The 24,273-nt window shown below is 37.0% G+C and overlaps 3 protein-coding genes across 15 annotated transcripts in view; all 3 read right to left on the reverse strand.

The window, feature by feature from the left end:
* Nucleotides 1-12,542, reverse strand: part of abcg2c (ATP-binding cassette, sub-family G (WHITE), member 2c) — a 35,942-nt gene extending 23,400 nt beyond the window's left edge. For 3 of the 12 annotated variants that reach the window (XR_012388651.1, XM_073919881.1, XM_073919885.1), the window contains exons 1-3: nucleotides 12,282-12,542; nucleotides 7,599-7,789; nucleotides 4,642-4,701 (exon numbers count right to left, since the gene is read on the reverse strand). Coding sequence is in view for 4 of the 12 variants with exons in the window: in XM_073919881.1 (XP_073775982.1) it covers nucleotides 4,642-4,701; nucleotides 7,599-7,774 (236 nt within the window). In the remaining 8 variants the exon portion in view is untranslated. 12 annotated transcript variants of the gene reach the window in all.
* meis1b (Meis homeobox 1 b) overlaps nucleotides 1-24,273 on the reverse strand; it is a 605,459-nt gene that overhangs the window by 37,646 nt on the left and 543,540 nt on the right. The gene's annotated exons all lie outside the window — the stretch shown is intronic.
* Nucleotides 14,860-24,273, reverse strand: part of slc29a3 (solute carrier family 29 member 3) — a 24,497-nt gene continuing 15,083 nt past the window's right edge. The window contains exons 6-8 of one of the 2 annotated variants that reach the window (XR_012389102.1): nucleotides 22,360-22,522; nucleotides 17,056-18,801; nucleotides 14,860-16,873 (exon numbers count right to left, since the gene is read on the reverse strand). Coding sequence is in view for 1 of the 2 variants with exons in the window: in XM_073920572.1 (XP_073776673.1) it covers nucleotides 18,186-18,801; nucleotides 22,360-22,522 (779 nt within the window). In the remaining variant the exon portion in view is untranslated. Of the gene's footprint in view, nucleotides 18,802-22,359; nucleotides 22,523-24,273 lie in introns of both variants that reach the window. The other variant, XM_073920572.1, reaches the window with a different exon arrangement.

The following is a 24,273-nucleotide window of genomic DNA, read 5'->3' on the forward strand; positions in this document are numbered from 1 at the left end:
ATAAAATCACTGGCTCGAAGTGACTTATTGTTAAGCGATCGGATGTTTAAAAGTGCTAGCTTAACAGTTTTAGCTGTTTTCCCTACAGTAATCTCAGATCTACATTTAATAGACACCAGATTTGAATGATTTGCTCTATGGCTTTGAAGAAGCCTTTGATTTTCTGTCACGTAATAAAACATATCTGTGTGGAGGAGGCTACAGGCACACTGGGTTCCCGCTTGTTCTGTAAACATTTGATAAAGATACTGTTATCTAAGCAGGCACCCGACACACATCAGCGAGATTTGTTTTGTTCACCAGCTAAGAGCTCAAATACCACTCAAGCTTGAAGATGATGATAGGATTTATTTATTTGTTTTAAAGAAAAGAAAAAAAGTTTATTCATTTAAAATAAAATGTTTATTAATAAGCAAGCATTTTTTGTGTGCATCTAATAGACGTTTAAATATAGACGTCTAATAGACATCGAAGCATAAATATCTTATAAAGCAGAGATAAAATTGGGTTGTCACTGAAAATATAATAGATATTTAAGTATGGACTAATCATTAAACAGACAGATTAGATTTAATTTACACATGTAGGGCCCTATCATACACCCGGCGCAGTGTGGCGCAAGGCGAGGCGCAATAGTCTTTTGGTAGTTTTAGCTTGGCGCAAGAATGGTTTTGAGGCGTTGCGCTACGCTGTTTAAATAACAAATGCATTAGCGCTCATATGTGCGCCCATAGGCGTTCTGGTCTAAAAAGGAGGCGTTCTGAGGCGGACCGCGGGCGCGTTGCTATTTTGAGAAACTATAATAGAATTTTCATTAGAACAAAACTAACCCGGACTAAACTCCGGCGCAGAGTTGCGCCTCGCTTACACACTGCTTAATATGCACAAGAGAGCAATAGGCAAATATCTTTACATATGAAAAAATGTAAATATTAAGCATATATATATATAGGATATAATAAGAATATATATAGGATATAAATATAAAGGATTAAAATATTACAAAGCATATTATTTTCTAACCAACATAAATATGAAATTCCACTGCTTTTATGCCTTCTTCATCTCGGGAGGCTTTTTCAGTTCATTCATAACAGTTTGCTTTTGTATAATGTTATTATTATTAGCAGTATTATTTATTATATCCATATTTATATTTGTTTTATGAAAACAAGCTTAGATTTGCCCACCTGTCAGGTTTTAGACCATATGGAGCACAGCATGTGTTTTAGGATATAACTCAGTATTTTGACCACACTTGGATATTATTGTTCATTTATTTGTTTGCTGGAAATTAGAACTGAATTTAGAAATAGTTTTGAAACGAATATTTGCGCTTAACAAACAAAATTAATTATTTATAGGCTAATTGATGTCTGTGCGTAAAGGATTCCCTATCCAAGAGCGAAAGTGTAAGTGATCCATTATCTCTCATTCTCACGCAGTAGATGCTCTGTTTAACAGTTTTCGGTTAAAAAACTGTAAACTGTTAAATGTTTGCTCGTGAAATGCTCAGTTTTTCCACTTAGACTTACTTTGCGTCCTGTGAATAGCGAATGCGCTCTTGGCGCGACGCAGCTGGCTCTCAAAGGGAATGGGAGATGAGACTCTAATTGGTTTATTCTCAAAACACACCTATAACTCATCAAGAAAATAAACTCAAACCTTTTAGCCCATGCGCCACGGCGCAAAGCGGATTTTCCCGTCCGTAAATTAGAAAAAACACGTCCTGCACATGGACCGTCAAAATAGAGCCCGTAGTCATTTATTCCAGTGCATTGATGACTAGTCTAGATTTGGTCTATTCTTATACAGTTCATCTATCAGATTTTCACTGACAACTCAAATTTGAGAAGCTTCATAAAGTAATTTGAGAGGAGCACGTGATTGATCAATATCACAATTATCTCTGAGCTCAGGGTTTTCTCCCGGGACAGCATGCCAAACCTTCTTAAAGCATCCAGCAATATCTAAGTGCAGAGGTCAGGAACCTTTTTTCAGCAAAGAGCCACTTCAGATTTTTTTTTTTAATCAAATGCATTTTTTAAAGAGCCATATGGTCAGTGTGTATATAACAAAACCTTTATATATTTATACACAAAATCTTTATTTATGTCCAACCACAACTCAGAAATAAACAAATATGACACAATGCAATGTATGAAGATAGGACAATTTACAGATTTTTTCTTTTTGCCATCGCCACTCATGAATGTTTGAATTCATGTGCATGAGGTTACCACAGAAATGTAAGAAATATAACTTGCCCTTTATTGTTGTCACGATTCAAGTTAAACCACAGCACCACATATGCGCATTGGTTGAAACGTCCTTTTATTATAAACCAAGCTCTTATTCATTTTGCTGTAGAAAATACAATATAAAGGAAATTGTAATTGTAATTTCAATAGGAAACTGATTTCTAGTAACGGTTACATTTTTTAAATTTTTTAAATATTATTGAAGAGAGACAGCTGGAGAGCCACATATTTTTGGCCAAAGAGCCACATGTGGCTCCCGAGCCATAGGTTCCCTACCCCTGATCTAAGTGTAAACTCTGGAAAGCGCTGCTTTAGCTAAAATATGTACGCTTGGATGTCTATTAGAGGTCTATCAAAGACACGATTGCTTTAGGAAATGCTTGAATTCTTTACGATTTAGATGAAAATGAAAACACTAGATTTTTTCTGCATATTTGCTGCAGTTACTGACACAAATCTGAATGAGAAGTTCTGAAATGTAATGCTAAAAAACTCTGTAATTCATATGAACAAAATGAATGCAATATTTTGCTTTGCTGTGCACAAAACAATACATTTTGAAAAATGATGGAAACCAAACCACTAATGTTATCAACTGACTTCCATTGGACATTTTTCAAAGTTTCTCCTTTTCAAGAAATAAACTTATACATAAATGGAGGGTATGCAAATGAAGACAGATTTTTAAAGGATTATCCATTAAGGCCGGCTGATGGCATTATCATCTTCTGTTGAACAGAATACTGGAGCTGAATTTAGTTAACATTGATCTGACTCGAGCTAAATAATGAGACTTTCGCTTCTAGTGCTACTCTAAAACACAATCTGAATTGGCTCTATAGTCTCCATAACTGATTTAACTCATTTCCTACTTATCCCTGTGGCTTTGATGCCAAATGCCCTGTATCAAACAATATAGAAATAAATAAATGTGAAAAAACTTTAACTTTGATTTGATATTTTGTCTAAAGCAGTGGTTCTCAAACTTTACCACCTTAGAAAAAAATTGTCTTAATAACCATAATAACCAGTATTGAAGTACAGTGGCATAGCTGGCCAAATTAAGTAGCTACAGTGTTGCACAGATCAAAAATGAGGCAAATTAATGCCTATTATTAAGAATATATGTAATTGTCAGCCACTTTAAACTTTATAAATAGTTTAAACATTAACTGTGTTTGCAGGTTAAAAAAAACAAACAGAAAAATTCAATGTTTACATTACAATGTGCTTTTGAAGGGCACCTATGGTGAAAAATCTACTTTTCAAGCTGTTTGGACAGACATACATGTAGGTATAGTGTATAGACCATCAAATTGGGGTGATATAAACACACCCAGTCCTTTTTTTTTCAATTTAACAACATAAAAAGGTGGACCAATTGGAGCGGTTTTCAGTCTGACCCCAACTTGACGTAGTAGTGTGTTCCCCTCGCCTAACAATAGTGACAGCTGTTGCATTAACATGTCCCGTTAGTCATTTGTATAATCATGTCAACAAGACCAGACGTGCGCAAAGCAACCGGGAATAAAAGCTCTGTTCAGTTTGCTAGGATCATCAATCATCATCAAATTTGATCAAGAGTGAGTTTCACATGTTTAAAATGGTTTAAAACAGAGGACGCGTGTAATGAAGTACAGCCATTTACTTCAGCTTTACTTCATTAGCACAGCCGCGTGTCAGAACAATTATGAAGGAAGACGCTTCAATCCCGGTTTGTGGACGTTAAATCAGGTTTATAATGTACATAAACATAACAGATATCCATACAACAGTGGAAATTAAGCTGCATCCTGTCACATATGCGTGCAAAAAGAGTGGGAAGCCAACGTTAAGGGCGTTCTGTCTGTCAGTGTGTGTGTGTGTTTGTGTGTGTGTGCGCGTGAACATTGTAACGATATTGTGTGTGACTAATCAATGCAACTGCACAACAAATACTCATTTGTAAAGTTCTTACAATAGTAATTCTCACAAACGCTACGTGAGACCTTCTTTCTTTAAGTCTGTCTGTTGTCTGACACAGCCGAGGGAGGAGATTAAAGCACGCAGAAAGACACGTAGAAACGGTGGGCAGGGAGGACTCGCCTTAAAGGCGCAGTACGACAAAACAACCCCCTGGTGGAAAGATGTATAGAACAGGATCTAGTAAAAGGTATAATGACAAATCTGATGGGTGTTTTTGAGCTGAAACTTTACATACACATTCTGGGGACGCAAAATACTTGTTTTAAATCTGAAAAAAGGGGTAACCTAGGTGCCCTTTAAAAGTTTATTAAAATGGCACTGTTCTCAAAGAGTAGAGATATTTTTTTTGAATATCAGGACTAGAAACTAGACAATAAGACAAAAATAACAAACAAAAATAAATGAACATGCTTACGATGTCTTTCCACTTCCAGTAGGGCCCATTATTGCGTTCATTCCCGGGTTCATGATCCCACTGCAACAGATTCAAAACACCAAACATCACTTTCTGAAAAGCTCTTAGGATGCTGTGTAACAAGTGTAAAACTATTTCATGGATTCATTTTCTTTTCAGCTTAGTCCCTTTATTAATCTGGGGTTGCCACAGTGGAATGAATCAACAAATTACCCAGCATATATTTTACATAGCGAATGTCCGTCCAGCTGCAATCTATCTCTGGGAAACATCCATATACTCTCATTCACACACATACACTACGGTCAATTTAGCTTAACCCAATTCACTTATAGCGCATGTTTTTGGACTGTGGGGGAAACTGGAGCACCCGGAGGAAACCCACGCCAACACGGGAAGAACATGCAAACTCCACACAGAAATGCCAACTGACCCAGCCGGGGCTTGAACCAGCGACCTCCTTGCTGTGACTATTTCCCTCCTTTTCCATTCAGCTCAGTCCCTTATTTATCAGGGATTTCCACAGCGGAATGAACCGCCACCTAATACAGCATATGTTTTAGGCAGCGGATGCCCTTCCAGTCACAACCTAGTTCCGTGCTTGTATCACTATTTCTTCATATTAAAAAAAATCGACATAATCAAAAAGCAATTACACAGACATCAAAACTGTTATTCCTTAAAGGTGTTGGGCTATCTAAAGTTTTCTCTATCTGGGGAAAGGGGATGATATAATGCAGATATATGGCAAGATGAATTAAGATAAACTTCATAATAAAAGTCTTTTAGAAGTCTTATCTTCCCTTGAGGCTAGAACCCTAAAACAAAATGTTCTGGTTACCACATCTTTTACAATAAAGATGGGACGGTTGGTACATGCACGGTTAAAGGTCAGATCAGATCCTCTTGTCCTTTAGTCAACAGCCGGAAAAACTACATACACATATACACACACAAACACATAAACAGTGCATCCGGAAAGTATTCATAGCGCTTCACTTTTTTTCACATTTTTTTATGTTAAAGCCTTTTTCCAACATGGATTAGATAAATTTATTTCCTCAAAATTTTACACACAATATCCCATAATGATGATGTGGAAAAAGATTTTTTGAAATTGTTGCAAATTTATTAAAAATAAAAAACCTGAAAAATGACATGTACATCAGTATTCACAGTCTTTGCCGTGAAGCTCTAAATTGAGCTCAGGTACATTCTGCTTCCACTGATCATTCTTGAAATGTTTCAGCAGCTTAATTAGAATTCAGTTGATTGCCCAGGGTTGACAGTGCATGTCAAAGCACAAACCAAGCATGAAGACAAAGGAATTGTCTGTAGATTTCCGAGATAGGATTGTCTCAAGGCACAAGGCTGGGGAAGGTTACGGAAAACTTTCAGAAAAGTTTCAGTGAGCACAGTGGCCTCTATCATCCGTAAGTGGAAGATGTTTGGAACCAACAGGACTCTTATTAGAGCTGGCCGGCCATCTAAGCTGAGTGATCGGAGGGAGAAGGGCCTTAGTCAGGGAGGTGATCAATAATCCGATGGTCACTCTGTCTGAGCTTCAGCGTTCCTCCGTGGACTACCTTACAGAAGGACAACCATCAGTGCAACAATCCATCAATCAGGCCTGTATGGTAGAGTGGCCAGACAGAAGCCGCTCTCCGCCTGGGATTTGCCAAAAAGCATCTGAAAGACTCTCAGACCATAAGAAACTAAATTCTCTGCTCTAATGAGACTGAAATTGAACTCTTTGGAGTGAATGCCAGGTGTTACGTTTAGAGAAAACCAGGTACTGCTCATCACCCGGCTAATACCATCCCTGCAGTAAAGCATGGTGGTGGCAGCATCATGGTGTGAGGATGTTTTTCAGCAGCAGGAACTGGAAGACTAGTCAGGATAGAGGGAAAGATGAATGCAGCAATATACAGAGACATCCTGAATGAAAACTTGCTTCAGAGTGCTCTTGACCTCAGACTAGGACGATAGTTCATCTTCCAGCAGGACAATGAGACAAAGCACACCGCCAAAACATCAATGGAAGGGCTTCACAACAACTCGGTGAATGTCCTTGAGTGGCCCAACCAGAGCCCAGACCTAAATCCTATTGAACATCTCTTGAGAGATTTGAAAATGGCTGTACATTGTCGCTTCCCATCCAACCTGATAGAGCTTGAGAGGTACTGCAAAGAGGAATGGGCAAAGATTCCCAAAGACAGGTGTGCCAAGCTTATGGCATCATATTCAAAAAAACTTGAGGCTGTAATCGCTTTTTTTTTCACATTGTCATTATGGGGTATTGTGTGTAGAATTTTGAGTAAATAAATGATTTTAATCCATTTTGGAATAAGGCTTTAACATAAAAAAATGTGGAAAAAGTGAAACGCTATGAATATTTTCCATAAGCACTGTATTATAAAGGATTTCCCCTCAAATATATTTATTTTTTGTCTTTCAAGACATCAAAGAATCCTGAAAATCTTAAAATAAAAAGTACCATTACTTATAACTGAGCACCAATAATAATTTATATTATATGAAAACCAAATTGGCATAATGCAATGATTTAGGAAGGATCATATAACATGGATGACTAAACTAATGACTGGTGAAAATTATATTTGATCTCTGTACAAATAAATTAAATTTTTATGCATTAGAAATAAACTGAACTGTAATAATATTTCACAATATGTAAAGACAAAAGTAGCCTTTGAGTTTAGGAAACACTTAAAAGAAGTAAAAAATAGTATAAAACTATTTTACCATAATATGTAGCTACGGCCATCTATACCTATATTAGTTTTGGCACAATCACAAACTCTTTGAAATAAATAAATCAAACCTGTGTGACAATTTTTTACAACGTACAGTAAGCTACAGGTTTATGACTACAAGCTTAAAGATCAAGAGAGTTTATCCATTGTTTTAATTATCAGTCTATGTTAAACCATCACCTGACATCTTTAAGGATGTCCTTTTCACGCCATTGGCAGCTAAACATTCCTAATCGTTCCTTGATGCGGTATCGGATTTGATGGAAGGTGACGGTGGGTCCTGGAGTCTGGAAACATGGCACTGACTCATCCGCATCTGTGGACGACTGCTCATTCACAACCACCTCATCCAGCATGATGCCTTCCTCTGCCTGAAGGAAGATTGAAATGAACAAAAATAAAATCTCATAGCACAAATTTTTCACATTTCCAGGTTTATTAGTAGTGGAAGTCATGATAGTTGGGTAAACTTAGAGTGCAATGAATGGGAGAGTACAACAAAGATTTTTTTTTACAATCCTGTTTGCTGAAATAATAAAAGACAACCTCAAGACTTGTTATCAAGACTTTCAGAAAAAGAAACAAAATTTTACATTCATAAATGTAAATTTACCAATAAGAAACCCAACTTTAAGGTGTTGGTGATGGATTTATGCTTATATATTAGTAGTATCAAAGATTCTCTAAATAAGAAAGCTTTACGCACTTTAAAACTTTGTCAACTCTACAATGTATTTATTTGATTACAACATATGTATATTTGTATGTGATTTATGCTTACCCCCTGGCGCATATATATATATATATATATATATATATATATATATATATATATATAACTTTTAAAATGTTATAATAAAAAAAAGACTTTCAGAAAAAGGAAAGAAACAGTGTGAGATTGATAACGGCAGCCAGAAGAGAGAACAACATCAAATAGACGCTTCATTATAATATAAATGCCTCGCACAAGAGGTAATTTGTTTTTTGTAACTTGCAAAGATGATAAAATACATTCATGATTACATAGAAATGTTACGTTAAGTCAGCGGCAAATCCTTAGTGGTTAAATACGCTTACATATAGCACCACATTGCTCAAGGCGACCCGAGTTCGATTCCCGATTCGCCAACTCTTCCCCTCTCTTTGCTCCCAATACTTTCCTGTCTGTAATCTCAACTGTCCTATCTCAATTAAAGGTGAAAACCTCCTAAAAATAACTATTAAATTCAAACTATAATTGTTCAATTTAAAACATACGTTTTTAAAATCTAAATATTAAAAACGTTTACAAATATAAGATGTTAATGACCATTAAACCTGTCATAACAGGCTTGTCAAAGGGTTTATAACAACACTAGGGCTGCACAATAAATCGTTTCACCATGGGTATCGCAATGTACAAACCTGCAATAGTCACATCGCAAGATCTGCAATGCAAATTTGGATTATAATTAACCAGTAACCACAGTTCAGAACACCTGATATTTAAAGTCACTAGCTATGTTTCTATCCAAAGATGTGAATTGTATTATATTCAAGCACATAACTCGAATATCGCATAAAAGACATGAATGTCAGCATTTTCAGCCAATGAGTAAAAAAAGAACAAAACCGTAACTTTAACTGAGTATTGTTGCAGACCATGTCCATCCCTTTATGACCACAGTGTACCCATCTTCTGATGGCTACTTCCAGCAGGTTAATGCGCCATGTCATAAAGCATGAATCATCTCAGACTGGTTTTTGAACTGAGTTCACTGTACTGAATTGGCCTCCACAGTCACCAGAATTCAATCCAATAGAGCACCTTTGGGATGTGGTGGAACGGGAGATTCACATCATGGATGTACAGCCGACAAATCTGCAGCAACTGTGTGATGCTATCATGTCAAAATGGACCAAAATATCTAAGGAATATTTCCAGTACCTTGTTGAATCTATGCCACGAAGGATTAGGGCAGTTCTGAATTCAAAAGAGGGTACAAGTACTGGGTGTACCTAATAAAGTGGCCGGTGAGTGTATATGGTCACAGAAAAACTAAATATCACAATTTCAGTGCTTTCCAATATCATGCAGCCCTAAACAACACGTTAAGCATTCTAAAATACAAGCTTTCAATATTAACCATCTCCCCAATAATGATGCACAGAAATACAATGGTTTTCACAGGCATGATGCTGCTTTTTAAGAATCATGTTTATATGCTTAAGAACGTGATTACATATATAATAAAGTATACCAAAATTCCAAAAAATATGCTATAGACATTTTGTCTTTAAATAACGTCTGAATTATTCACAAAAGGACTACAAAATGAGCAGGGCTTGTAGTTCGATTGGTAACGTTAGCATATACAGAGTTTTATCGCACCTAAAGCACCTTTTGGTGGATTTCTGTCGCTTTTGTCAATGTTATGACATTGATGACAGTTGGTATACATTAAGAAATCCCAACTAACAGCACAGAACACAAAATAAATCGGGGTTTTCTTACCGAGCACTTACTGATGCTGGAGCTGTCGTTCTCCTAAAAATGATGTCACTTCCTGTACTAAGAACCTGGCTTTTTTTACAATATGGCACCACAGTTAATATTTATAGTTTATAAATCGTGTTTTAATCATTGCAAGTGTCACTGTTTAGCGTGAAACATCGCATTTACAACACTATTGTTCAGTGGGCAACAACGCCAAGCGTACAGGCGATTCATTTCTAGAGAATCGCCACGCAGCGCGACTCCAAAACAAATGAATCAAATGAACCGGTTCATTTAAATAACTCATAAAGCATATCCAGCAAAGCGAATGTGACAGCCAAATAAACGATTATTGCAGTCAATAACACTATAAAAGTAACATATTGAGGTGAAGTTGGTTTTATATTCGCACATTTGTTCTGTGACAACTTTACGCTCCCTGTTTACCATGGTACGTTGAATATATGGACGTGTAAATATGACTTTAAACAACATTAGCACTCAATTAACTGTGAACTTTACTACACTTTGATAGCCGTTGGCTGCAATTATAATTTCACTATTTAGCCAAAAATACTTTTCTGAAATTGGATTATTACAGAGAAAGTCCGAATTAATGTGTGAATATAAACGCACTTTAACGTACCTTAATCACAAACATGAGGTATTAGATAACGTAACAGTGTATGTTTACTTCCTGATTTACACAGTGATGCAAATGACAGGTCAGAAAAATAAATTGATTAGCATACGGCTTGATGTTAGGTCGTTTTCCCTTCACCGACAAGCCCCTTACTGTAGTATACTGTAATCGATATATCAGTGAAGACAATACTTTTTTTCAAAACACACAAAGATCACGACTAACATCATGTTTACAGAATGAGTTATCTGTGATGTCCAGTCCGATCGACAACAGTCTCGGGAGTCAAAAAGGAGCGAATAAATGGTGCTGGACAAAGTACACTTCAGACATACACTGAAACTTTCCATATGTTCAGTAGCTCATTGTCATCTCTGTCAGATGGTTGCATTGGCATTAAAGCTATTTAAAAAGGAACACATGTACATACCATGTCTGTCTGTGGCGGTCTTGGCCAGTACTAACTGTGGGTGGGCTTTAGCTCGCAGCTCCAGACGATCACGAAAGACGACGCAAAGCTGATAAACTGCTTCATATCTATACATCAATCACATCACAGCTTTACACTCGATGAACTGCTGGAGGAGGAATGAGCTGGTTATCGCAGGTTACAGTTACAGGTTAATGCACTTAAAGTGATTAGAAAGTGAGCTGTCACTACTTTTTTGAGGTACAAACTAAGGTAAAATTGCTTTTATATTCGCACAATCGTTCATTTTTTGAGTGACAACTTGTGACATGGTCCCTATATTGTTTACCACTTTGAATATTCGGTCTGAAATCTACAGGCTACACTGTAAACAATGCAGAGTTCCACACAAGGGACTTGTGTTGGGGCAACATGAATAAATTAAGCTAATTTAGAAGCTTTTACAAATATAAGTAGATTGAACATAGAACAATTAAGTTGCCGCCACAAAAAAAAAATAAAATAAAATAAAAATTGTGTTGTTTCAGCTCATTTTAAATAAATAGTTTGAGCAAATAGTGTAAGTACAGCATTAGCACTGTTTAATTCACTAAACAATGCTGTACTTTAATAGTAAATGGATTCTAATATGATTTTCTGTATTTAGGATTGTCAAAGATTTGCTGATGTTGTGAAAGCCTGGATATTGGAATATAAAACCAACTACTACAAACTGTGGCATTACTCTGTTTTTAAAATGTAGGCTTATGGAACTTAAAGGGCCATGAAACCCCCTCGTTTCAGCAGGGTGTTTTCACACCTCCACTTTGGAAAAAGTCAGAAAAGTGGGGGTGTCCAGCTCTGTTTAGGGGGGAGTGTCGGAGGAACTAAAGTGGGAGGGTGTGGGAGTGTCTATTTGGGCACGCGCGAGTTTCAGTCAAAATACACACAGGAGAAAGAGATGGTGTTTAACCTACATGGACATCTGTAGTGGAATTATTTGCCAAATTATTAACTGGTGGACTTTAACTGCAGTTTGGCTCTTTCATTCAGGGAATTCATTCATGTCCCTCGCGACAAACACGATATTTGATTCGAGGATCTGCTCTAAGCGTGTATTTTTCATGCAATGTTTTATACCGCACGGTGAATGAGAGAAAAAAAAACCTCAGCATTTCCCGGAAACTTAGACGCACACGGCAGGTAACGTCAGAAAGCCGCGTGTGTTATTCCGGTCACAAAATGCGGTGCTAACATGTTTGCCCTCAGTGCAATAGTTAACTTAATTCGATACGAACAAACTGAATAAACAAAGAGCACTGGTCGCTCACTTACCAAATCTGTAGAGACAGAACAATCACCAGCAACTAGAGCCGCGTCTGAAGAGAAGACTACATCCGGAATCCGGATCTCAGCGTTTGCAGATGAGAACAGCTCTCAGGTAAACAATAATCCTCCTTAGACACGTAAGTTATTGTTGTCGCGCGTCGCGTACACTGTTAATCCACACGTGAGTCTGAGCTCTCACAGAGAGAAAATGAAAACGAAACTTAACTGCAGCAAAATTTAAAAGCAACACTTCACGCTTGTTTTGCCAACACAACGTGGCGTCTCTGTGGTGTAAAGACGGTGACAGTAATGAATATTAATGAAGTTGCACAATAGAGCGCGCTGATTGGTTTGAACCAAGGCTTACTCATGCATTAATGCATCACACTGTAAGACGTAATAAGGCACACTCTGGCACAGACGTCCAGTCTGCACGCTGGAATACAACGCTATTATGTCATGACCGTGACGCAGCTTCAAAAATTCGTTTCAAACAGGAAGTACGAATTTGCTTGAAATAACGCAAAAACAACCAATTTACACTTTTTAGTGAAATATAGGTGTCCTAATAGTGTTTTTAGCAGTGTGGGACACATATACGACTGTCAATAGCTCAAAAAATGTGTTTTGGTGTTTCGTGACCCTTTAATGTAAGCACAAAAATCAAGAACACGCACCTTAAATATGACCTGTCCTATAGTGTGACAGCATAAATGAAGAAAAACAACTCTTAATAATATAGAAATATAGAGGGAGAGCGATTCATCGTCAGGGTTGGATACTTACAGTTGAAGTCAGAATTATTAGCCCCCCCTTTTTATTTTTTTTCAACACATTTTTAATGATAATAGTTTTAATAACTCATCTCTAATAAGTGATTTATTTTATCTTTGACATGATGACAGTAAATAATATTTGACTAGATATTTTTCGAGACACTTCTATACAGCTTAAAGTTATTTTATAAAATTATTAATAGTATTTTAATATAATTTCCATGACTTGTTGGACATCTTCAATAAAAAGTGGACACCAAAGGACAGCACAGCTTAATAATGTTATAGTGGTTCCAAACAAGTTATATATGTGAAAAATCTGAAACAAAAAATTAACAGATGCAGGTCATGAGGGGACTTCAGGGGCCTGCACAGGGGGCTTCAGTCACATGATCTTAAATGGGGTACTTCAAATGTCATACCAGAGGATATGGTTTTCAGTGACAAAAGGTATCCAGTGTAGGCCTGTAGCCAGGAAGGATTCGAGTGGTTCAAAACAACCACCCCTCACTGACAAAGTTCCAGAATTTGTCCCATATATGAGCTTATTTGTCCTATTTTAACTGCTATATCATTGCAATAAGTGAAAACAACCCATCGAAAAGGCTTTAAGACCAAGCGGAATTCTGTATGGCCTATCATGACTGCAGCTAGTCAGTTTTGACCAATGCAAACAAGTATTTTTCATGAGTCCAACATCCCGCTGTGCAAGAAAACACACAATCTGATGTAAGTGAGGTCGTCTTTTACTAATATATTTGTTTTTAAAATGGAGAAAACAGTTTACAAGTAACTTTTATTTCTAAATCTTGGACCTTATTCATGAAAAAAAATAACCAATAAACAGGTGTGAAGCACCAAAAGCAGGTCATATTAAAATTAATTTGAATACTATTGGCTATTGTTGTTTTCCATGAATTTTCAAATGTAATTAATTAATAAATTTTATTGGCGAAATTCTGACTGAATAAAGTTTAATATGCTGGCCAGCTTGTTATTAATAATTTGCCTAATAATTGACAATAAGCTTGTTTTTAATTTTAAATCGGTTATTTTTTTAATGATACTTGATGTAATAAATTTGTATTTAAAAAATATTTATTTCTTTATTATAAAGCTTTAGGAAGTTTTTTGGTACATCAAAAAAGTGTGGTTATGATGACCATCCGACAAGCTAATGCAGATAACAATAGTGCTTATAATCTATTTAAATCTCATAATTAAATATAAAATGAGGTGTGTGACTATTAAAAGGTCCATATTTTAAGAAAAAAGAACCACCCCTTCGACCAGGCTGATTACGGGCCTGCAGTTCATATGTTTTTAGAAATGGATGAACTCAAATTGATGAACAAAAAATTATTATGATTTACTAAAATAGCCACTTGTAAAATTAGGCCGGAGGTATTTATTAATGATTTTATGTGTTGATTTATTGAACAAAGAAATATTTAAGGGCGAGGCAGTGGCGCAGTAGGTAGTGCTGTTGCATCACAGCAAGAAGGTTGCTGGGTCGCTGGTTCGAGCCTTGGCTCAGTTGGCGTTTCTGTGTGGAGTTTGCATGTTCTCCCAGCTTTCGCATGGGTTTCCTCCGGGTGCTCAGGTTTCCCCCACAGTCCAAAGACATGCGGTACAGGAGAATTGGGTAGGCTAAATTGTCCGTAGTGCATGAGTGTGTGTGTGGATGTTTCCCAGAGATGGGTTGCGGCCAGAAGGGCATCCGCTGCGTAAAAACTTGCTGGATAAGTTGGCGGTTCATTCCGCTGTGGCGACCCCGGATTAATAAAGGGACTAAGCCGACAAGAAAATTAATGAATGAATAAATGAATGAGAAATATTTAATTATTTACTGCAATTTAAATGATGGTGGCAAAACTAAATATACAACTTTTTGTCATGCTTGGCAGTGAAACTGCAGTGACACTGATGAAACAAACTACTAAATTAGAAAACTCAAAATGATTTAATTAGTTATTTTCAGGGTTTTTAAAGGTAAGAAGTGTGGTGCCACTGGGTTATGAAATAAAGGCAGGCTTATGGGAGTTTATCTAAACACCAAATCATTAATATTCAAAATATATACCCAGAAACCTAAACAATAACTCATCCATATACACCCACCAGCCACTTTATTAGGTACACCTGTCCATCTGCTTGCTAATGCAAATTTCTAATCAGCCAATCACATGGCAGCAACTTAATGCATTCAGGCATGCGGACATGATCAAGACGATCTGCTGCAGTTCAATCCGAGCATCAGAATGGGGAAGAAAGGGGATTTAAGTGACTTTGAATGTGGCATGGTTGTTGCTGCCAGACGGGCTGGTCTGAGTATTTCAGAAACTGCTGATCTACTGGGATTTTCAGGCACAATCATCTCTAGGGTTTACATAAAATGGTCTGAAAAAGAGAAAATATGCAGTGAGCGGCAGTTCTGTGGGCGCAAATGCCTTGTTGATGCTGGAGGTCAGAGGAGAATGGCCAGACTGGTTCCAGCTGATGGAAAGGCAACAGTAACTCTAATAAGCACTCGTTACAACCGAGGTCTGCAGAAGAGCATCTCTGAATGCACAACGCGTCCAACCTTGAGGCAGATGGGCTACAGCAGCAGAAGAACACACCGGTGCCGCTCCTGTCAGCTAAGAACAGGAAACTGAGGCTACAATTCAAAATTGGACAATAGTAGATTGGAAAAACATTGTTTGATCTGATGAGTCTCGATTTCTGCAGCGACATTTGGATGGTATGGTCCAGAATTCACCCAAAAATGAAAATTGACTGACTATTTATTCACCCTTAAGTGGTTATAAACCTTTAGGAGTTTCTTTCTTCTGTTTAACACAATATAAGATATTTTAAAGAAAGACAGAAACCTGTAACTATTGACTCCCATACAAATACTATGGAAGTCGATGGTTACAGGTTTCCAGCTTTCCTTCTTTTTCTTTCTTCAAAATATCTGCCTTTGTGTTTCAACAGAAGTCAAATAGGTTTGGAACAAGTTGAGGGAGAGTAAATGACAGAATTGCCATTTTTGGGTGAACGACCCCTTTAATTACAAAAACAAAGCAATAGACAGGTGCTAACCCAGAGCCCACGCCTGAACCTTATCTGTACTTTATTTCTCCTAGTAATTAGTTAAGCACAGTATTAGATAAGTACACTATAAAATAAAGTGAAACACTATTTGTTAGATATGCTATATTTCATAGCATTGAACTTAAAATGTGTACTTTCACTTTAAATCTCTCTCATTTTTTCCAACATTGAGGATTTTTTCTTCAGCCATTGCAAGCTGTTTTGTACAGCTTAAAATAATTGCAAGTGGATGACACTGGACGCCATTCAAATTCAATTTAAAAGCAGCTGCGCCCACTTTTATGTGAAGATCTAGGTGGATAAATAGCACACTGTAAACACGGCTAAAAGCCTTAAGCCCTTCCAGTTTATGTCTGTGAATTATGGCAATAAAATATACAATGTGTATACAAGTGTTTTTATTACAGACCAAAGCTGATCCCAAACATGGCCATTAAAAGATTGCCTTCTATTTTCTATTAAAGCATGACCATAAAATCCTTAAAAAAGGTGTTTATTTTAAGTAATTTATTTTAAAACATTAAAGGGATAGTTCACTCAGAAATTTCTGTCATCCTTTACTCTCTCCACTTCAGTTCCAAATCTGTTCTTTCCTCTACTGAACACAAAGGAAGATACTTTGAAGAATGTTGGAAAGAAAAAAACAGCAATTGACTTCCATTGTATTTTTTTTTCTTACTTCTATGAATGAAAATAACAATTTTCCAGCATTCTTCAAAATATCTTCCTTTGTGTTTGACAGAAAAAAAGAGTGCAAGTGAGTGCAAGTTGAGTTTCTTTCTTCTATTGAACACAAAGGAAGATACTTTGAAGAATGTTGGATAGGAAAACACCTTTTGACTCCTATAGTATTTTGTTTTTACTACTATGGATGACAATGCCAATTTTCCAGCATTCTTCAAAACATATTCCTTTGTGTTCTACAGAAAAAAAAGGAATACATTAAAGTTTTAAACCATTTGAGGTTCTTTCATCTATTGAGCACAAAGGGGGATATTTTGAAGAATGTTGGGGGGGAAACAGCCATTGACTTTCATAGTATATTGTTTTTACTAGTATAGATGACAATTACATTTTCCAGCATTCTTCAAAACATCTTCCTTTGTGTTCAACACAAAAAGAGATAATACATAATAAAGTTTAGAACCACTTAGGCAAGTTGAGTTTGACAGCCAATGACTTCCATAGTATTTTTTGTTTCTATGAATGACATTGTTAATTTTCCAGCATTCTTCAAAACATCTTCCCTTGTGTTCAACAATAAAAGAAACATATTAAAGTTTAGAACCACTGGTGTTCCTTTCTTCTATCAAACACAAAGGAATATACTTGAGGAGAAAAAACAGCCATTGACTTTCAATAGTACTTTTTGTACTTCTATGGACGACAATGCCAATTTTCCAGCATTCTTCAAAACATCTTTCTTTGTGTTCAACAGAAAACAGAAACATTTTAAAGTTTAGAACCACGGCACTTCCTTTCTTCTACTGAACACAAAGGAACATATTTTGAAGAATGCTGTGACAGCCATTGACTTCTATTGCATTTTGTTTTTACTAGTATGACAATGCCACATTTTCAGCATTCTTTAAAACATCTTCTTTTGTGTTCTACAGAAAAAAAAAGAAATGCATTAAAGTTTTAAACCACTCGAGGTTCTTTGATCTATTGAACACAAAGGGAGATATTTTGAAGAATGTTGGGGGGGAAACAGCCATCGACTTTCATAGTGTTTTGTTTTTACTAGTATAAATGACAATTACATTTTCCAGCATTCTTTAAAATATCTTCCTTTGTGTTCGACAGAAAAAAAAAGAAACATATTAAAGTTTAAAACCACTTGAGTGAAAGTAAATGAAGATGAAATGTTCATTTTTGACTGAATTTTCCCTTTAAAATCAAGATTAAAATCCAGATCCAAGCCATTTGGACCATTAAAATGCATATAAAACTAAAAAATTATGAAAATGGTGGATTTGGCAAAAACCTCGAGTGCAGTAGTGTAAACGCTCTGTCCTATGTCATTGATTGGCCCTCATATACTGTGAACGAGTCCCACAGAGAAAGCTGAACCCACAGCCAAGCCAAGCGTAAGGAAGAAGGACATAATGACACCCGCAGGCTCAGCAAGTTCCCGCGGCACAACTTTGGGCCCATAGATCATAGGCAGTGTGCCCAGATAGCCGTTAGAAACCCCCAACACGCAGATGAAGACCACAGGGAAGAGGTCATGTGCAAAGAAGACGTTGTGCAGGTGGTACCGTGGCTGATAGTTGCAGAAGACGAACAGAGGAACCAAAATCGTTCTGGAGATGACCAGCAACGGCAGCAAGCCACTGGTGGGTCCCGGGATTTGCAGCCACGCGGTCATCTGCCGGCCACTGAAGTCTGCAACGTTGTACAGTAAAAAACTAGTCAGAGGCACAAAGTATGTGGTGGACCAAGGGTTCCCGGAGTCTTGGTTCATGGATTGGATTCCGGAAGACAAGGCGGGGAAAATCATGATGGAGATGAAGAAGACGTAGAAGACGCAGAAGCCCAGCACCCAGGTCTTCTTCAGGATGGGTTTGAGAGGTGGCACAGAATTAGCCGATGCGTCTGAGCTGCCGTTGGATTCAGTACTGGGTAAAGCAGCCAATTCCATGTAGTATCTGAAAGAGAGAAAATCCTGATCAGTTAAGTTTCAGTTAGCATCAGGGCCGCACAATATATCATTTCAGCATCGATATCACAATGTGCGAATCTGCAATCCACCCAAAAAATCACTTCTGCTGTTGGTTCTTAAAAATGAGCTGAAACTGCATAATTGTTTTATGTTCAATCCACTTAAATTTGTGAAAACAAAACAGTGAACTTCCTTCATGTTGTCCCAACACAAATTGACTCTGTGGAACCCAGTGTATTTTACAGTGTAGTCACTATACATCACCATTTCTGTTGAGTCGGGATTAAAACAATCATTTAAACCATTAAGGCATTAGATATGAATGATACAAAACTGAAATATATATAAACCCAAGCCTAGCCCTAACCTTAACCCTAAATGTTTTTATGACTAAGGGCTCTATTTTGACGGTCCATGCGCAGAGCGCAAAACGCAGGGCGCAAACGCTTTCAGGGCGTGTCAGGACGCGTTTTTGCTAATTTAAGGACGGGAAATCTGCTTTGCGCCGTGGCGCATGGGTTAAAAGGGTTGAGTTTATTTTCTTAATGAGTTATAGGTGTGTTTTGAGAATAAACCAATTAGAGTCTCATCTCCCATTCCCTTTAAGAGTCAGCTGCGTCGCACCAAGAGCGCATTCGCTATTTACAGGACGCAAAGTAAGTCTAAGGGGAAAAACTGAGCATTTCACAAGCAAACAGTTAACAGAAAACTGTTAAACAGAGCATCTACTGCGTGAGAATGAGAGATGATGCATCTACTTTCACATTCGCTCTTGGATAGGGAAACCTTTACGCACAGACATCAATTAGTCTATAAATAAATACTTTTGTTTGTAAAGGGCAAATATTCGTTTTAAAACTATTTCTAAATTCAGTTCTAATTTCAAGCAAACAAATGAATAATAATAACAAAATGTCTTCAAAAACCTGAGTTATATCCTGAAACACATGCTGTGTCCCATATGGTCTAAAACCTGACAGGTGGGCAAATCTAAGCTTGTTTTTAATAAAACAAATATAAATATGAATATAATAAATAATACTGATAATAATAATAACATTATACAAAAGCTAATTGTTATGAATGAACTGAAAAAGCCTCCCGAGATGAAGAAGACATAAAAGCAGTGATTTTTCATATTTATGTAGGCTAGAAAATAATATGTTTTGTAATATTTTAATCCTTTATATTTATATCCTGTATCTATTCTTATTATATCCTATATATATATATATCCTTAATATTTACATTTTTTCATATGTAAAGATATTTGCCTATTGCTCTCTTGTGTGTATTAAGCAGTGTGTAAGCGAGGCGCAACTCTGCGCCGGAGTTTAGTCCGGGTTAGTTTTGGTCTAATGAAAAATCTATTATAGTTTCTCAAAATAGCAACGCGCCAGCGGTCCGCCTCAGAACGCCTTCCTTTTTAGACCAGAACGCCTAATGAGCGAAAATGCATTTGCTATATAAACAGCGTAGTGCAACGCCTTAAAACGACTCTTGCGCCAAGCTGAAACTACCAAAAGACTATTGTGGCGCGCCTTGCGCCACATTGCGCCAGGTGTATGATAGGGCCCAAAGTCTCAAAGATGTTCTGAAATATAAACATTTCTCTGTTTTTGTGCCTGACCTGATAATCAGCAGACGGGCCGCTGAGTTTGGCAGATGTGGAATTTTGAAATCTCTATAGGCCTTGTGTATAATAATAATAGTACACAAAGGCACATCAGCAGCACACCCATCATCACAATTGTGTCACGAAACTGCGGTTTGACCCGAGACCTCGAGTGAAACTCACAGACCCACAGTTCCTCTTTCTGTCCCTTCAACAGCGTCTCGACAAAAAAAAAAAAAAAAACAGTGCGAGTATCATGTGGTTTAAGGGAGATACTCACGAGACAAAATGAAAGAAATCTATGCTCCTTTTGTATCTGCGGACTCAGATGTTGAGTGTAGTGAAATGTTCATGATGGTTTCCAAGGCTGGGGGTTATAATAAGTAATATATATTATATCATATCTAGATCGCAACAAAGTACCAACTATAATTAGACTGTCCTGTATAAATTCTCACAATCAGACAACAGTTACCTTTCCATAGCAAATTATTTATATTATATTTTTGGTCACACTTTACAATAAGGTTCATTAGTTAATGTTAATTAATGCATTTATTAACATGAACAAACAATGAACAATACATTTACTACAGTATTTATTCATGTTAATAAACGTTAGTTAATGAAAATACAGTAGTTCATTGTTAGTTCATGTTAACTCATGGTGCATTAACTAATGTTAGCAAGCATGGACTTAAATGTTAATAATGCATTATTAAATGTTCATTTATGATTAATAAATGCTGTACATGTGTTGTTCATGATTAGTTCATGTTAGTAAATGCATTAACTAATGAACCTTATTGTAAAGTGTTACCGATATTTTTTTTATTTATTCTTTCTCTTTCTATTTTTTACTGTGTCATATAAATTATCTTCTTTACATTACTTTCATACCTGTGTGATACAAATAATTATGCACAAATATATCCGTGAGACTCATAGGTGATATTTCTATGACAGTGTCAGCTTATGGATGCATTTCAAATTTAACTTACAAACAATATTCATTCATTCATTCATTTTCTTTTCGCCGTAGTCCCTTTATTATTCTGAGGTCGCCACAGCGGAATTAACCACCAATTTATCCAGCATATGTTTTACGCAGCGGATGAACTTCCAGCTGAAACCCATCACTGGGAAACACACATACACTTGCATTCACACACATACACTATGGACAAGTCAGCCTACCCTATTCACCTGTACCGCATGTGTTTGGACTTGTGGGGGAAATCGGAGTACCCGGAAACATGGGGAGAACATGCAAACTCCGCACAGAAACTGTTAGGACAGCTTGTACACTCAAAAAAAGTTTGGTCTTTTTTTTTAAACTGCTTGGTCAAACTACTTATTTAAAATGTGCTTAAACAACACAACTGTGGATATTTTTTTGGGGCGGAGGGGGGACTTGTGTTCAACGTTTAGTATGTTCAATACACTTAAATTTGTTAGGTTAACTTAATCGATCTGTGTTAGGACGACATGAATGAATTGTGTGGAACCCATTCATTCATTCATTTTCTTGTCGGCTTAGTCCCTTTATTAATCCGGGGTCGCCACAGCGGAATGAACCGCCAACTTATCCAGCAAGTTTTTACGCAGCCGATGCCCTTCCAGCCGCAACCCATCTCTGGGAAACATCCACACACACATTCACTCACACACTCATACACTACAGACAATTTAGCCTACCCAATTCACCTGTACTGCATGTCTTTGGACTGTGGGGGAAACCAGAGCACCCGGAGGAAACCCAAGCGAAGTTAGGGAGAACATGCAAACTTCACACAGAAACGCCAACTGAGCCGAGGTTCGAACCAGTGACCTTCTTGCTGTGAGGCAACAGCACTACCTACTGCACCACTGCCTCGCCTGTGTGGAACCCCGCGTTTAAAAAAATTACAGTCAAAGAGATTTGCTCACCTTGAGTATTCCAGTTTGGGCAGCATCAGGTACATGATGATACACACAACAGTGAAGATCACAGCGCTGAGGAAAAACACCAGCGCACTGCTGGTCACGTCACCTGACACAGCCAGATCTACTATTGACGACACCGCACTCAAAGTGCCGCCCATCGCCTGACCTGAGGATCAAAGACCAAATCATGAGCCTTGTGTTCAACATGCCTCCAAGATATATGCATATATACACATGTACAAAGATGTAAGCATTTCGAAGAATTTTGCCCAGCCTCAGATGAACACACATGATATCTCACACCATGTGATTATTTATTTAGCAGAAAATAAATCCAAGATTGATTTTTTTATCCCTTCATTGAGTCATCATTTATTTACTTTTGAATGCGTGGAAATATATACAGTTGAATCCAGAAGTTTACATACACTGTATATAAAGGCACATAACCATTTAAAAAAAGGTCAGATGTTAACGTGACTAAACTATTTCTCTTTTAGGTAAGTTAGGATGATCACATGTTTTGCTTAAAAGCAGAATAATGAGAGAGAGATTTTTTGTGTGAAATTGTTATAACTTTTCTTGAAAGTCAAGTTTACATTCAATAAGATTATTATGCTGCTGAAAAGGCTCAGATGATGGTGTCAAGGTTTTGGAAGTTTCTGATTGGCTAATGGACAACATTTAAGTTAACTGGAGGTACAACTGTAGAATAGTATTTAAGGAAAACCTCAAACACACTGCTTCCTTGTGTGACAACATGGGAAAATCAAAAAGTCAGAATCAACAATAAAGCCAGATTACAATCTGCTAAATTACACTGGGAAAAAGACACATTTTTGGAGACATGTCCTGTGGTCTGATGGAACTAAGATTGAACTGTTTGGCCATAATGATCAGTGTTACATTTGGAGGACAAAGGGGAAAGCTTACAAGCCTAGGAACACCATCCCAACTGTGAAGTATGGGGGTGGCAGCCTCATGTTGTGGGTCTGTTTTGCTGCGGGAGGGACTGGTCCACTTCACAGCATAGATGGCATCATGAAGAAAGAACATTATGTAGAAATACTGAAGCAACATCTCAAGACATCAGCCAGGAAAGTAAAACTTGGCCACAAATGGGTCTACCAAACAGACCATGACCCTAAGCATACTGCCAAATTAGTTAAAATGTGCTTTAAGGACAACAGAGTGAATGTTTTGGAGTGGCCATCACAAAGCCCTGATCTCAATCCTATAGAAAATTTGTGGGCAGAGTTGAAAAAGCTTGTGCGAGCAAGACAGCCAACAAATCTGACTCAGTTACACCAATTCTGTCAGGAGGAATGGGCCAAAATACCTTCAAAGTGTGGAAGGATAGCCACAGCATTTGACTAAAGTTATACAGTTTAAAAGCAAAGCTAAAAAAAAAATACCAAGGAAATGTGTACACTTTTGACTGTCTAGAAATTAGTAAAAACAATTCTCAAAAAAAAAATTCTCTCATTATTTTGGCATTTAGCAAATGTAAATCATTTAGGTAATCCTAACGGACCTAAAATAGTAAATATATAGTATGATTTACCATTAGACATTTAAAAAAAAATGGTTATGTTTCTTTTTTTAGAGCGCATGTAAACCTGTGGTTTTAACTCTATTTATTCAATGTTTATATTGATTTCAGTAATATTATTGACCAATATGCAACTTTTTATATGATTTATTTACATTGAGTTTGTAAAGTAATATTTTCTTTCTTTTAGTAGATATATTAAATGAGAGGCTTTGTGGATCTAGTTTTATTCCCATTAAATAAATGTTAAAAAGGTATTCAATTCATCTTTATTTCTATAGCGCTTTTATGATGTAGATTGTGTCAAAGCAGCCTAACATAGAGGAAGTTCTAGTAAATTGAAACTGCTTCAGGCCAGTTTTCAG

This window comes from Danio rerio, chromosome 13, assembly GCF_049306965.1.
Source record: "Danio rerio strain Tuebingen ecotype United States chromosome 13, GRCz12tu, whole genome shotgun sequence".
In the NCBI taxonomy this organism is placed as follows: domain Eukaryota; kingdom Metazoa; phylum Chordata; class Actinopteri; order Cypriniformes; family Danionidae; genus Danio; species Danio rerio.